Source organism: Haemorhous mexicanus, chromosome 5, assembly GCF_027477595.1.
Source record: "Haemorhous mexicanus isolate bHaeMex1 chromosome 5, bHaeMex1.pri, whole genome shotgun sequence".
NCBI lineage: Eukaryota > Metazoa > Chordata > Aves > Passeriformes > Fringillidae > Haemorhous > Haemorhous mexicanus.
Genome location: NC_082345.1, coordinates 60,994,034 through 61,005,956, shown reverse-complemented (window position 1 = coordinate 61,005,956; position 11,923 = coordinate 60,994,034). Strand labels below are relative to the sequence as shown.

The 11,923-nt window shown below is 41.6% G+C and overlaps 1 protein-coding gene across 2 annotated transcripts; it reads left to right on the top strand.

Annotated features, from left to right (window-relative positions):
• Positions 1–285: 285 nt before the first annotated feature.
• TRMU (tRNA mitochondrial 2-thiouridylase) lies at positions 286–9,971 on the top strand. 2 transcript variants are annotated; one of them, XM_059847300.1, is made up of 11 exons: positions 286–399; positions 881–1,046; positions 2,145–2,251; positions 2,811–2,933; positions 4,026–4,198; positions 5,156–5,209; positions 5,740–5,806; positions 6,624–6,724; positions 7,737–7,881; positions 8,116–8,198; positions 9,378–9,971. In XM_059847300.1, exons 1-11 carry the CDS (start codon positions 312–314, stop codon positions 9,522–9,524), a joined length of 1,254 nt encoding a protein of 417 aa, XP_059703283.1. In that variant the 5' UTR covers positions 286–311; the 3' UTR covers positions 9,525–9,971. The 2 variants fall into 2 exon arrangements, with proteins under 2 accessions (XP_059703283.1, XP_059703285.1); XM_059847302.1 differs by lacking the exon at positions 286–399 and adding an exon at positions 556–781.
• The last annotated feature ends 1,952 nt before the right edge of the window (positions 9,972–11,923 follow it).

Below are 11,923 nucleotides of genomic sequence, written 5' to 3'. Positions count from 1 at the left end.
AGCTGGAGAAACGTTGGTTTATTCAGGGATAACGGACATGAAGTCATCGAAAGCAGATATTTCCTTCTGGGTTTTCCTTTCTCGGACTCCCGGTGCTCGTCCTGAGGCTCATGGGCAGTGGGAGGGGTCGGGCCGAGCACGTGTGCGGGTTGTGGGTGGCCTGGTGGGGGCCAGAGGCGTCCTCTGCTCCTTGTCCCGGGGCGCTCCCCTCCGGCCGCGCCGCTGCCCGGCCCGGCCCGGCCCTACCCGGCGCGGCGCGGCGCGCAGGCGCTGCGGGCAGCACGGGGCGGGCGGAAGCGGCGGCGGGGGCGATGCTGGCGGCCCAGGCGCGCCGCGTGGCCTGCGCTGTGTCCGGCGGCGTGGACAGCGCCGTGGCCGCGCTGCTGCTGCGCCGCCGAGGTGCGGGCTGGGGCTGGGCCGGGGCCGGGGCCGGGGCCGGGGCCGGGGCGGAGGGAGTGGGGCGGTGGGGCCCGGCCCTGCCCCGTGCCGTGCTGCGGGGCCCGCGCCTCCCCTCTCGGTCCCCGCGCAGCCAGGTCCGGCCGGCGCCTTGCCCGCGCTCAGCCGCCCCTCGGGCCCGTGGAGCGGCCCCAGGCCGGGCAGGGCAGCGCGGACAGCCGGGCACCGCGGGGGCGGCAGAACGGCCGTAAAAGAGCGGGCGGGAGATGTGACTTACCGTGGCCTTAGGTTGCTGGAAGAGCTTGGATTAGCTATTACCGAGAGCAAAAACCAGCTGTACAGTAACTGTACTGTAAAACGTAGCACAGGGCTGCTCACGTCTTTGGTAAGATGCAGTTAATAAAGCTATTCTTGAGAAGCACAGGCTTTGTGTCCAGGCTGTAAAAGCTTAACTTTCCAAGTCATTCTTGCCGTCATTTCATAGGCTACCAGGTGACAGGTGTGTTTATGAAGAACTGGGACCCTCTGGATGAGCAGGGAGCTTGCTCCATTGACAGAGATTGTGAAGATGCCTATCGGGTGTGCCAAAAGCTTGATATCCCGTTTCACCAGGTTTCCTACGTGAAGGAATACTGGAATGAAGTATTCAGGTAGAAACACATTTACAATAGCTGGTCTTTCAATATATTGTGGTATATAATATACTGATATATATGTGATATTGTGTTACAATGAAAAGTAAGAATGGACACATAATGAGCAATGGCAATTCATTGCAGTTTTATCAATGCTGAGAGAAAGCCCTGAAGCCTGTTAAATATTGAGGAATTATTTTTTCTCTTGTTTGTACTTAAGGTCAGAATTTATGTTTTGCTTTTAATATGGTATTTTTTTTAGTTAGAGATTTCTGCTTGTGTGAGTGTTTAGCAATTGCTTTGTTGCAGCTTTTCTTCATCTACTGATGTACTGGCCCAACCTTACTGCAACCTGAAAAAAATTATTTAATGGGATACTGTTATTGTCTGTGTGTGTAACTTACACAGTGCATTTTACATAATGTATGCTGAATCCAGTTTAGCACAAAATGATTGTGACCTAGCCTTGCTTCTTTAAACTTAGAACAAGTCTGAAACTGTTCTCTAAAAAGGGTGCTCAGATTTTCTGTGAATTTGTGCACTTTAGGCAAAGTTCTACATAGGAAAAGCTGAGAGATTGTTGTGGAAGGTAGGACAAGAAGGGACACATTGGTATAACAGCATAATTTATCTAAATGCACTGGGCAAAAGTACATAAAAATTGTTCCCTGATCTTCATCATCCCCCTTTAAGTAGTGCTGTTATTACCTTACATGAAACTGAGGAATAACCTGGTCATGCTACTTGCACTGCATGTTGAAATGACATCAAGCTGAGCACCAAACTTTTGTACAGTCAGTGAAGAAAACAGCAAAACAGCTCTTTTCTGGGAAGGTTCACTCAATTTTTCCCCTTTTGGTGTGAGAGAATAACTAAGTGCTACAAAACTTCTTAGGATTTATTTGTACAATATTTCCTAACATTGTTACAAGTGTTTTAGTTTGTTTCAGAATCCTTTTTTCTTTACTGTCATCACTGATTTTAAATTTACTCCTCCTCTGGATCTCTCTTTAAAGAGTTATTCACCATAAAACATTTTTGAACACTGTTCAGTTTCTGATAGTATTATGTATGTTAATGATTCTGATAGACATTTGAGTCTTTATTTTACAGTGACCTCTTAAAAGAGTATGAATTGGGAAGGACTCCTAATCCTGATATTTTGTGTAACAAGCACATCAAATTCAACTACTTTCTGCATTATGCTATGGATAACCTTGGTAAGGCATTTTCAAGTGTGTCAGTACAGAGTGTGTGCCATGGAAATACTTAAAGGAAGCAAACTCTTTAAAAGGTGGGGAAATACATGAGTTCATGTGCATGCCTAACTCATAATCTCTGTAGTAGTGTGTCCATCCTTGCAAAGTATTTGGTTTTAAGGTTGCTTTTACATAAAGAATCATAGATGGTTCAGGTTGGGAGGGACCTTTAAAGGTCATCAAGTCCAGCTCCCCTGCCCTGGGCAGGGACATCTTCCACTCGTTTAGGTTGCTCATGTGTAGGAGCAGATTTATTTTGGGGACATGCATTGACCTGACCGTTAAGTTTTACATTCTTAGGTGGTCCTTCAAGTACAAAAGCACAAGTGCTGGCATGCTGGTGAATAGTTTGCATTATTTAAATAGCAGTAGTATGATTATTGTCAGTATAAGACTTCTCTTTAGGTTTTCTTCTTTCATTGCTTTCTGCTTTTCTTACTGTGTGTTTGCAATTGTGTTTTGAAATGTGATTTTCAAGTTTGTGCCTTTATGTTATGTTTGGTTTTTCTTTCCTTAATAGGAGCAGATGCAATTGCTACTGGACATTATGCCAGGACCTCACTGGAGGATGAGGAAGTGTTTCAACAGAAACATACTAAAAGACCACAGAAGCTTTTCAGAAACCGTTTTGAAGTTAGAAATAGTAAGTTGTGTCTTCATTTCATGTTGTGTCCTACATATAAAAGAGAAATTTAAACTATATTTGGTGTCACAGAATCAGGGATGTTTGTGACCTTACACACAATGGTTACCAATTAAACCCCAGCCTTTGTAGATGGTTGTTTGTGCTAAACAAGGGTGTTTATATTACTGAAAATGACCCTGACTTGTCAAGCATTACATTTGCTTGTTTTAAGAGTCAGATGAATGTCTGATATATGGTGAGAAGCATGCTATATCCAAAGGGAAAAAACCTTGTAAACTAAAGCTATGCAAAGCTGCCACAGTGATGATTTTACATTAGAGATTCCCTACTTTATTTTGTCCACCCCTGGACTTAAAGGGGTTTATTTCTTTCTTTGTTTTAATTTTACTTCTGGAAAGTTGAAATGGCTCCAGCTGGACCTATGGTCTGTGTGTGTGACAGGCTGTGGTTTGCAGGTGTTGTGTGTTGTGATGGGCTTCCTTGCCCCCTGAGATTTTGTATCACCCTTTGTAACTGAACTGTTGGCCTCTAGGTTGTGTTTGAGTCAAGAAACAAGTAGTGTTTGTACAGCAGCAGAGCTATTAATTTTGAAGAGAGGGGACAGAACATGATTGAAATACTGTACCCATTCTATTTCATCTGGGTAATCAGAAGATTTCATCTGTTTTAAAGAAAAAAGTCAGGCTCTCATCTCTGGGCATTGGTAATAACTCCACTGATTGCTCAAATAATTGATTTCTAGTAGGGTGATTTCAGAGCAAAACAGTGTTTTTCTGAAGAACAGTACACTCCAAGGTATTTGAATCTTCATTCTCTATTTCACAGGAAATGTGAAAGTTGTTTTTCTTTTTGCATTGTCGATGTCCTTGCCAGTGATACGTGCTCTATTGAAATAGATGAGGGAGTGTAAGTCTTTGTGGGATTCTGTATAGTACAAAATCTTCTAGATCTTTTTAGTGGTAAGAAAATATCCAAGTGTTTTTGTTAACACGTATTTGAAAATAATAAATCAGAAATGTCGATTGTCAAAATGAATTTGAACTATTAATAGTAGTTATGTTGAGATGCTTTATGTGTTTCACTTTGCAGCTGTGAAACTCCTTCAAGGGGCTGACCTCTTTAAGGACCAGACCTTCTTTCTAAGTCAGATTTCACAGGATGCTTTGAGAAAAACCATCTTCCCTTTAGGGGATTTAACAAAAAGTTTTGTAAAGAAGATAGCAGCAGAACATGACCTTCATCATGTGCTAAAGAAAAAAGAGGCATGGTAACACTTAACACTCTTTTGATTTATATTTCTCTCTAAAACTACTTTCCTGAACTGTTTGAACTTTAACTTGTGACAACCCATCCATTTCTGATAGAAAAGAATAATATAATGGGTTGGGAAGCATTTTCCATAGCTGGCTACTTCCTTAAAAGTACTTTTAGGAGCTTGTGGTTAGTTGTGTATTTTAGCTTGCAGGTATTTTGTCTGCTGTTGTATCTCAGAAGAATTAAGATGAAGGTGAATGTGTAGGATGCTATGAGCCTAAAGGAAAACATTCTCTATCAGAGCAAGGGAGAAGCTTTTTTTTTTCTCCATAGCTTTTAAGAGCTTCTTCTCTTAAAATTATTTCTCAGTATATCTTTAGAAATTGGATCATACTGTTTGTCTACATTTACTCTTAAAAAAAAAAGTTATGTTTCTCTGCGAGCTGAGACTTCATGAGTTGATCTGAAGAGCTGTAATGCAGGCAGTAGTTATGTTGGTGATGCTGCCTTGATTGCTGTTCATGTTTATTATTCAGCCTCAGTGAATGAGTGTTTGAAGAATGTCAGCAGTAACTGGGAGGAAGAGAAAAGCCTATTTGGTTCTGAAAGTGGTTTTTTTTCAAGAGATGGACCATCATTGTATCATTTTGTTACTTTTGTACTTTAATATGAAAGAGACATCTGTTTTTAGTATACATACAACCTAGTCACCAAGGTTAATGTATTTATTGAACAGATGTTCCATTTCCTATTATCCCTCTTACTTCTGTGCTTACAGCTCTCACTGATTCTGTATAGAATTAGTTTGCCTGTGTTGCAGCAGATGTTACGGATTTGTTTATGAGATGCCTAGGGTAGTTTGGTATACATGGGAGGGGAAAAAAATCTTGGACAGATTATTAATAGACATTATTTTCAATGTTTTTCTCTGCTTTTGTGTATTCAACTCCTTGTTTCTTTTTCAGAGTATGGGGGTCTGTTTCATTGGTGAAAGAAACTTCGAAAATTTCCTTCTTGAGGTGAGCAACGCTAAATCTCTGACAATCTTTGTTTTATTTTGGGGTTCAGTTTTTAAAAGACTGTCTGTAGAAAAATCTAAAGCAGCTTGTGGCCCACTGTAAGTAGCAATGTCCCACCTCCCTTTGCAGCCACAGGCCTAATTAGAAGCTGACACCCACAGCCTGTAGGAAGCATCTTGCCCCTCTACCAACTGTCACTCATTTTCTGGAGCAAAAGAGGTGAACATGCACTCCTGTGCCTGCCAGGCTCTGACAAATGGTTGGAATGTGAGAGGGACAAAGTGCTGGATCCTGCTGCTCCTGACATATGTGAGGATAGGGGAAGTGAAGCCTAGAATTACTGCTGATAGGGACTGCCCTTCCTGCTTTTCTCTGAGAGCAGCATCAAGGAGGAGTCAGAAAGCTGCTTGGGCAGAGTTTGCTTCTTGAAGTGTTGTTTTTCAGCTTTGAGAGAATGTAGTGACAGAATCTGAAATATGCTATGGAGTTTTCTTGGGCTGTCTTGTGACTTACCTCTTCCTCTTTGTTAGTATTTGGAACCTCAGCCTGGTAACTTTGTTTCCATTGAAGACAAGAAGGTGATGGGAAGACACAAAGGTAATGGCTCACCCACCTTAATAACTTACTTTTAGATAAATGGAACAAAACTGCTTCTGTTTGGAGGGATAGATTTTGGGAAATCCCAAAGGAGTCTACAGGTTTTACCCAGTTTGTTAAACCATGGAAAATTTACTGTATACAATAGTAGAGCCTTGAACTACAACTGATTCTTGGTTATTTGTTCTGTATTGCAAGAAAGTAAATAATTATGAGGGTTACTCTGTTAATACTAAGTACTTGTTATTTTAATACCAAGAGACCATTGTTCACTTAATTCCTTCAAAATGACTGTGCTTCAGTTCCATATTCTTTAGTACCTAAACTTTGTAGAAGAAAATGCACCTCAGTGATGCACAGGAGGACCAACATGGGCACCTTAACTTTTCATTCTCTCCTGTGTTTTCTTCCTTTGCTGTCCTCAGTTCAAGCTGCCAGAACTGAGTTCCTCTCCCAAGTAATTTATGATAACAGGATGTTACACTGGTACATAAAATTAAGGGAGACTGGCAAGACTGAATGGTAGATAACCCAAAAATTGAAACTGAAATAAATAAATGTATATATTTTATAAGACGTAAGAATGGCACAGTTGAAATGGATTAATTTGTAATCTTTAATTTGCGTTTCAGTTACAGATGAAATTTCAAATAAATGTTAGTTTAGTTTGTGGCTGGCCCTCTTCTCTAAGACAGCTTGGTTTGTTATTCTTTGTTTAGTGGTACAATTTTGGGGAAATTATTTTAATGTGTTCTTCTGGGAATAAAAGGTGAAAAGTTGCTAGCAGCATTCTGATTCCATTTTCATATTTCCTTAGGTTGGTTCCTCTTCACAATAGGCCAGAGGGCTCGGCTGGCAGGCCTCAAGGATGCTTGGTTTGTTGTAGACAAAGATGTCAGCACTGGAGATGTCTTTGTGGTGAGTTAATTAACACTGGGTTTGCAAATGACTAATGCATTTTGTGGCTGCTGCTGCATGGAACATGGCCTAACTTGGGCAGAATTCTCGGCTTTCCTCTTGGGGGAAACAAGAACCAACTAGCATAGCATCAGCAGATGTGAAACATCTTTTCTAAACAGGCTTTTCATGAGCACCAAATTGTTTTTGATTTTGGCATAGAGCTTTTCAAAGCAAAGTGCAAATATTGAAAAGAATCAGGCAATCTCTGAACTCTCATTTTCTACTCTAAAGCATGAGGGTTTTATCTTAGTTATTTTGATGTGGTTTATAAAATGTGTATTACCTAGGTTTATGATATATTTCTGCTTTATTTTTCTAGTAAAAGAATGAGGAGACAGTGATACAGTTTTATGATTTTGAAGACTGAGGCAGAACATATAAATAATTGATATGTTAATGGCTAATCATATGAGGTGATGCAGAGTTCTGCAGCTTGCTGGCATTGATAATGTTTCTTCCTGTTCATGCAGTTCCTGGATACTGATGTGATTATAATGAGGTGCTCTGCTACTTGTTGATGTGCCAGTGCAGGGGACTGCAAAAATCAATCAAATGAGAATTGAGAAGAAACAGACAGGAGCACTAAGAAAAGATTTTATGTCCTGCAGCAAGTTTGTCAAAGCAATGCCTTTGCTGGGGAGGTGTTCATTTGGGAAGTTGGAGAAGAGGGAGGTAGCATCTTGTTGAGATACGCTAAAGAAGTTCAGATTTCTGAACTCAGCCCGAAGAAGGCAGAAATGCAATTGGAGGGAAAAGCATACAAGAAGAGAGACGTGACTCTGAGGAGCCGGAGACTGACAAATCATTCAGGCTTGCTTTAGCCTAATTTAACTGCTAATAAGTGTTTGCTTTCTTGCTCATATTGCCTTCATTTTGCCATGGCTTGATGCTTCTTCTGTATTTCATGCTTCACTTTACAAGTTACATGCTCTTTGGCAAAAACATCAGCAATAAATAAATGTGTTTTTAGGCACCATCAAGAGATCACCCCGCTCTGTACCGAGACCTGCTGCGGACAAACCGCGTGCACTGGATCGCAGAGGAGCCGCCGGCAGAGCTGGTTAGGGAGAAGATGATGGAATGTCATTTCAGATTCCGGCACCAGATGGCACTGGGTAGTCAAACCTTGTTTTTCTTCTCTTACTCAGTTTGGGACACTCTGGTAGCGTGCTCGTGTAGTTCTGCAGTAATAGTGGATAGGCTTTGGCTTGGCCTTCCTGTTTCTGCAGTGTCTTACAAAACAATTCTGTGCAGTAGTATCTTTTCTTAGATCTGTTTAGCCTTGCTTTTCCTTCTTTAATGTAAACGTGATGGTTAACTGTCAGGTGTTTGATCATTTTCTGCTCTAGTGCCTTGTGTCCTGACTCTAAACCAAGATGGGAGTGTGTGGGTAACACTAGTGAAGCCAGCAAGAGCTATCACACCTGGACAGGTGAGCTATTAGAAGTAGTTTTCCTTCCATTTTTGTGCCTTACCTTATCTAGCTAATAAAACAGAGTAGCTTTTTTATTAGCTGGAGCAAAGTAATTAATTTATTTGCATGTGAGGATGGTTAGCTCTATTTTGACTGTTTATCAGCTATTTTAAGGGAGATTGTTTCTAGTTTCAAATTCTAAGACACTTGCTTACAAATTTTAGAAATACATAGAAGCATCTCTGGTAATCAGTTTTATATGCAGAAATTGAAGCTGTTGTTGTTTGCAAGAAAGAGATTTGGAAAGGCATTAATTTGGTAATTGCCTGCTTAATATGGGTTTAGTGTTCAAACCTGTGTAGTGAGACTCTGTCTGGTGAATTCCATTGTCCCAGACAGAGCTGAGAGGAGGTGCTGTGCCTAAAAGGGATGCCTTTAACATTGCCAGTATAGAGATGGTCCATCACATTCCAGCACGCTGGCTCTCAAGCATTCCCTGCATCCCTTCTCCCAGCATATGTTCCACCCACCCTCCCCAATACTTGGGGGCCTGTGGGACGCATCAGGAGGGAAATTATCTGAGAACTGTTTGGAGTGGAGAGAAGCTGAGAAGAATCCAGCCAGAGCTTGTGGGAGGCATGAGAATCCCCTGTGTGCCAGGAGCTGCTGAGCCTGTAGCCAGGCTCTGTACTGCCAGGTAGTGAGACAGGGCAGGAGGTCTGGGCTCCCCTCTCCTGCAGGATCCTGCTGAGCACATCAGGAGCTCCAGCTGCTTCCTTGCAGATGGTCTGCTGCCACAGTCCTTAGCCCCCTTCATGTTTTGACAAGTGCCACCATAGGCTGGGCACAGTTTTCTGGGAGAAAAAAAGTAAAGATGCAGATGATGTTACGTTTGTCATCCCCTTTGGAAAGGAAACTTTCCAGCACAATCCACTCTGCCTCAATAACTGAAGAGTTTTGAGATGACCTTGTAGAAGTTCATAACGAAATTTCCACCAACATGTTTATAAATTTACACTCATGTGAGCCTACAAATCCTCTGTAATTTGGGGTTTTTTGTTTGTTTCGGGGTTTTTTTTAAGATTTAGACAGAACAGATAAAAATTGCTCACTGTCCAGCAGGTCTTGCACAGCCTGAAGTTGCTCACTGTGGTTTTTGCAGCTGCTAAAAAGACTCTCCCTGTGTTTATCTTCTAGTTTGCTGTGTTCTACAAGGGAGATGAGTGCCTGGGCAGTGGGAAGATCCTGAGGATGGGCCCATCAGTGTATACCTTGCAACAGGGCAAAAACCGAGAGGAGAGTCCAAAGAAGGAAGAGATTGACAAAATAGAACCAGCAACATAACACCTGGGATTGTTTATTGAAGGACTTTGGAGAATTTGCTGCCTGAGAACAAGAAAAACTGTAATAAATGTGGTTCATAAGGCCAGTTAACCAGAGAGTCCCAGCTCTTGACTGTTAGCACTGAGGGAGTTTAAAACTAAAGCCAGTTTGGTGCAATTTAGCTGGGCTGTATGGTGCTGTTTATATTAATACGTATCAAGGGATGTCCTAAGGTGTTCTGTAATAGTGGTAACACATACAGGAATTTTAATACAAAAATCATGGCTGAAATAATAAATCTGTCTCTCATGTGTAAGTGAAATGCCTTTTCTTCCCTTCCTTAAAGGTACCTGTCCTTAGTAAAGTACATATGTTATTTTACACTAGATGTATGTTTGTGCTTTGAACTCTGCAAGAGGAATGAATGATGTTTAAATTTAGCATTTGGAATGAACTCCAGGCAGCAGATACTTATTTTTCATTTTGCATAGTTTTACAAAAAATGCTTTGGATTCTTCAGCTGTATGAAGTAGTCACTTCAGATGTTGACATGAAACAGTTACAAATCTTGGGGGCTTAACAGTCTTGAATGCTAAATGTTTTCACACAACTGACTAATTTTCTGTTAATTGCGTAGGTCTGAGGCTGTTTGGTTTGTCTCCTGGAGAATGCATTGTTGTGAGAAAAATGCAAATTCACAGGGATTTCCTTATTGTGTATCAAGCTTAATACAGACCTGATAATGCTTGGATGTTGCCATGTCTCAAAATTGAGTACTTTTAGGAGGAGCTGAATATTCCATCTAAATTACACAGGTTTATAAAGACTGGGTACATATTGAAGACAGCCCAAGCTTATAGTAAAACTTCATTGCAGCAAGTTAGCAAAAATGAATTCCTGTCCTTCAGCATAGAAGTAGAAGGTAACTGTTCCTGAAGGACAGTTGTGCAGGAGCAGGACTTCCTGGTGGTGTAGAATTTTTTATCACCAGAAGTGAATTTCATGGTTCTACTGAAGAATCCTCATCTGAGGTAGAGGTGAATCTGAATAGTGTTTGCTTAGTGCAGACTCATTGTCTGAGAAGGGTGGAGGCTGCAGCTCAGTCTCTGGCCATGGTGACAATGACATGATGAAGGCCGTGCTTCTCTTGCTCCCCAGCTCACCACACTGCTGTGAGCTAGGAGTCAGTGGGTATTTGTGAAATTCAGATTGCACATAGCTTCTTGCATGGGATGTTTCACAAGAGGCTGCACGTGTGCAGCAGCAGCACCACACAGGCATGTTTAAAGCAGCTTTTCCAAACAGCTTGGAAACAGGGAGGTAAAGGGGTGAGCTGAGAGCAGAGGTTGGTGCTGGGGTCAGGCAGCCTTGTGCCCTACAAGGGACCATCACTGACACCATTGCTCACACAGCCTTTGCCAAGGCTGGAATTCAGCCAAGATTAAGCTTGAATGAGGTAGGAGCAGTCTGGTATGTCAATTTTCTTTTTTATATCTGCTGCAGAAGATTAGCATCAAGGTGCTTCTTAAAATTCATTGGCTTTGCACTTTCGTTGCCGTCATTTCTTCTGCCACTTTGGGCAACAAATTGCAAACAGGTGATTTCACTTTCAATATGTCATTAAGCTTTTCAGGTCTTGAAATATTTGGTTTCAAGGACTCACATGCATAACTATTTAGAAAAGGACTTTCCTTCCAAAGTAGAAAATGTGATAACACAATTAGGATCATGTAACTGAAAAACCATGACTCATGTCAGCTAATTTCAATTTCTGAATTGAAATCTCTCCTGTGCCCTGTGAGTATATTTGAAGCCTGTGTTTCTGAGTGTATAATGGCTGAAAAAATTGCACTCCAAGTGCAGTTTTATTCCAGAAGTGCTTTTGTAAAACCTGTCTTAATTGCACTCCTGGTTTTGCTCCATCTTGGCAGTGTTCCTGCCCCAGCTGGTGCTGGAGGACAGAAGTGTCCCCATGCAAGGAGAGCAGGGCTGTCCTGTGATTCTCTCTTCCCCTGGTTAGGATCTTTGGAACACTGAGATGTTGCCCAGGTGTGGTGAAGGATTTAATTTGCCCTATGGCAGCAGTAAATGCATTGGCTCTATTGCATTGGCTTTTAGGGCTGAGAGAGGCTGTCATCCTCCCATTTCAAACCTGAGTGTTCACTCTCTTTATTTCTCTCTTTAGCTGCAAATCACAGGGAGCAAGGCTGCTGTGGTTTTTATAAAGCTTTATCCTCTTTTGACTAGATCTATATTTTTAGTATACTTACAAGCAAAAAAAAAAAAAAAAAAACCTAACCCAAATTTTTGGATGCAGCATTTATTTGTACTTTTATATATGTGAATATTGAATCCTATGGACAGGGCTGAGCTCTCCCTGGAAGCTGGGAGATGAGTGTGTGCTGCCTCCTGTGCAGACT

Coding starts and splice junctions, on each gene's coding strand:
- TRMU (XM_059847300.1), top strand. CDS start 312: ATGCTGGCGGCCCAGGCGCGCCGCGTGGCCTGCGCTGTGTCCGGCGGC. Junction 2,934..4,025: donor CCGTTTTGAAGTTAGAAATA/GTAAGTTGTGTC, acceptor TTCACTTTGCAG/CTGTGAAACTCCTTCAAGGG. Junction 4,199..5,155: donor ATGTGCTAAAGAAAAAAGAG/GCATGGTAACAC, acceptor TTTCTTTTTCAG/AGTATGGGGGTCTGTTTCAT.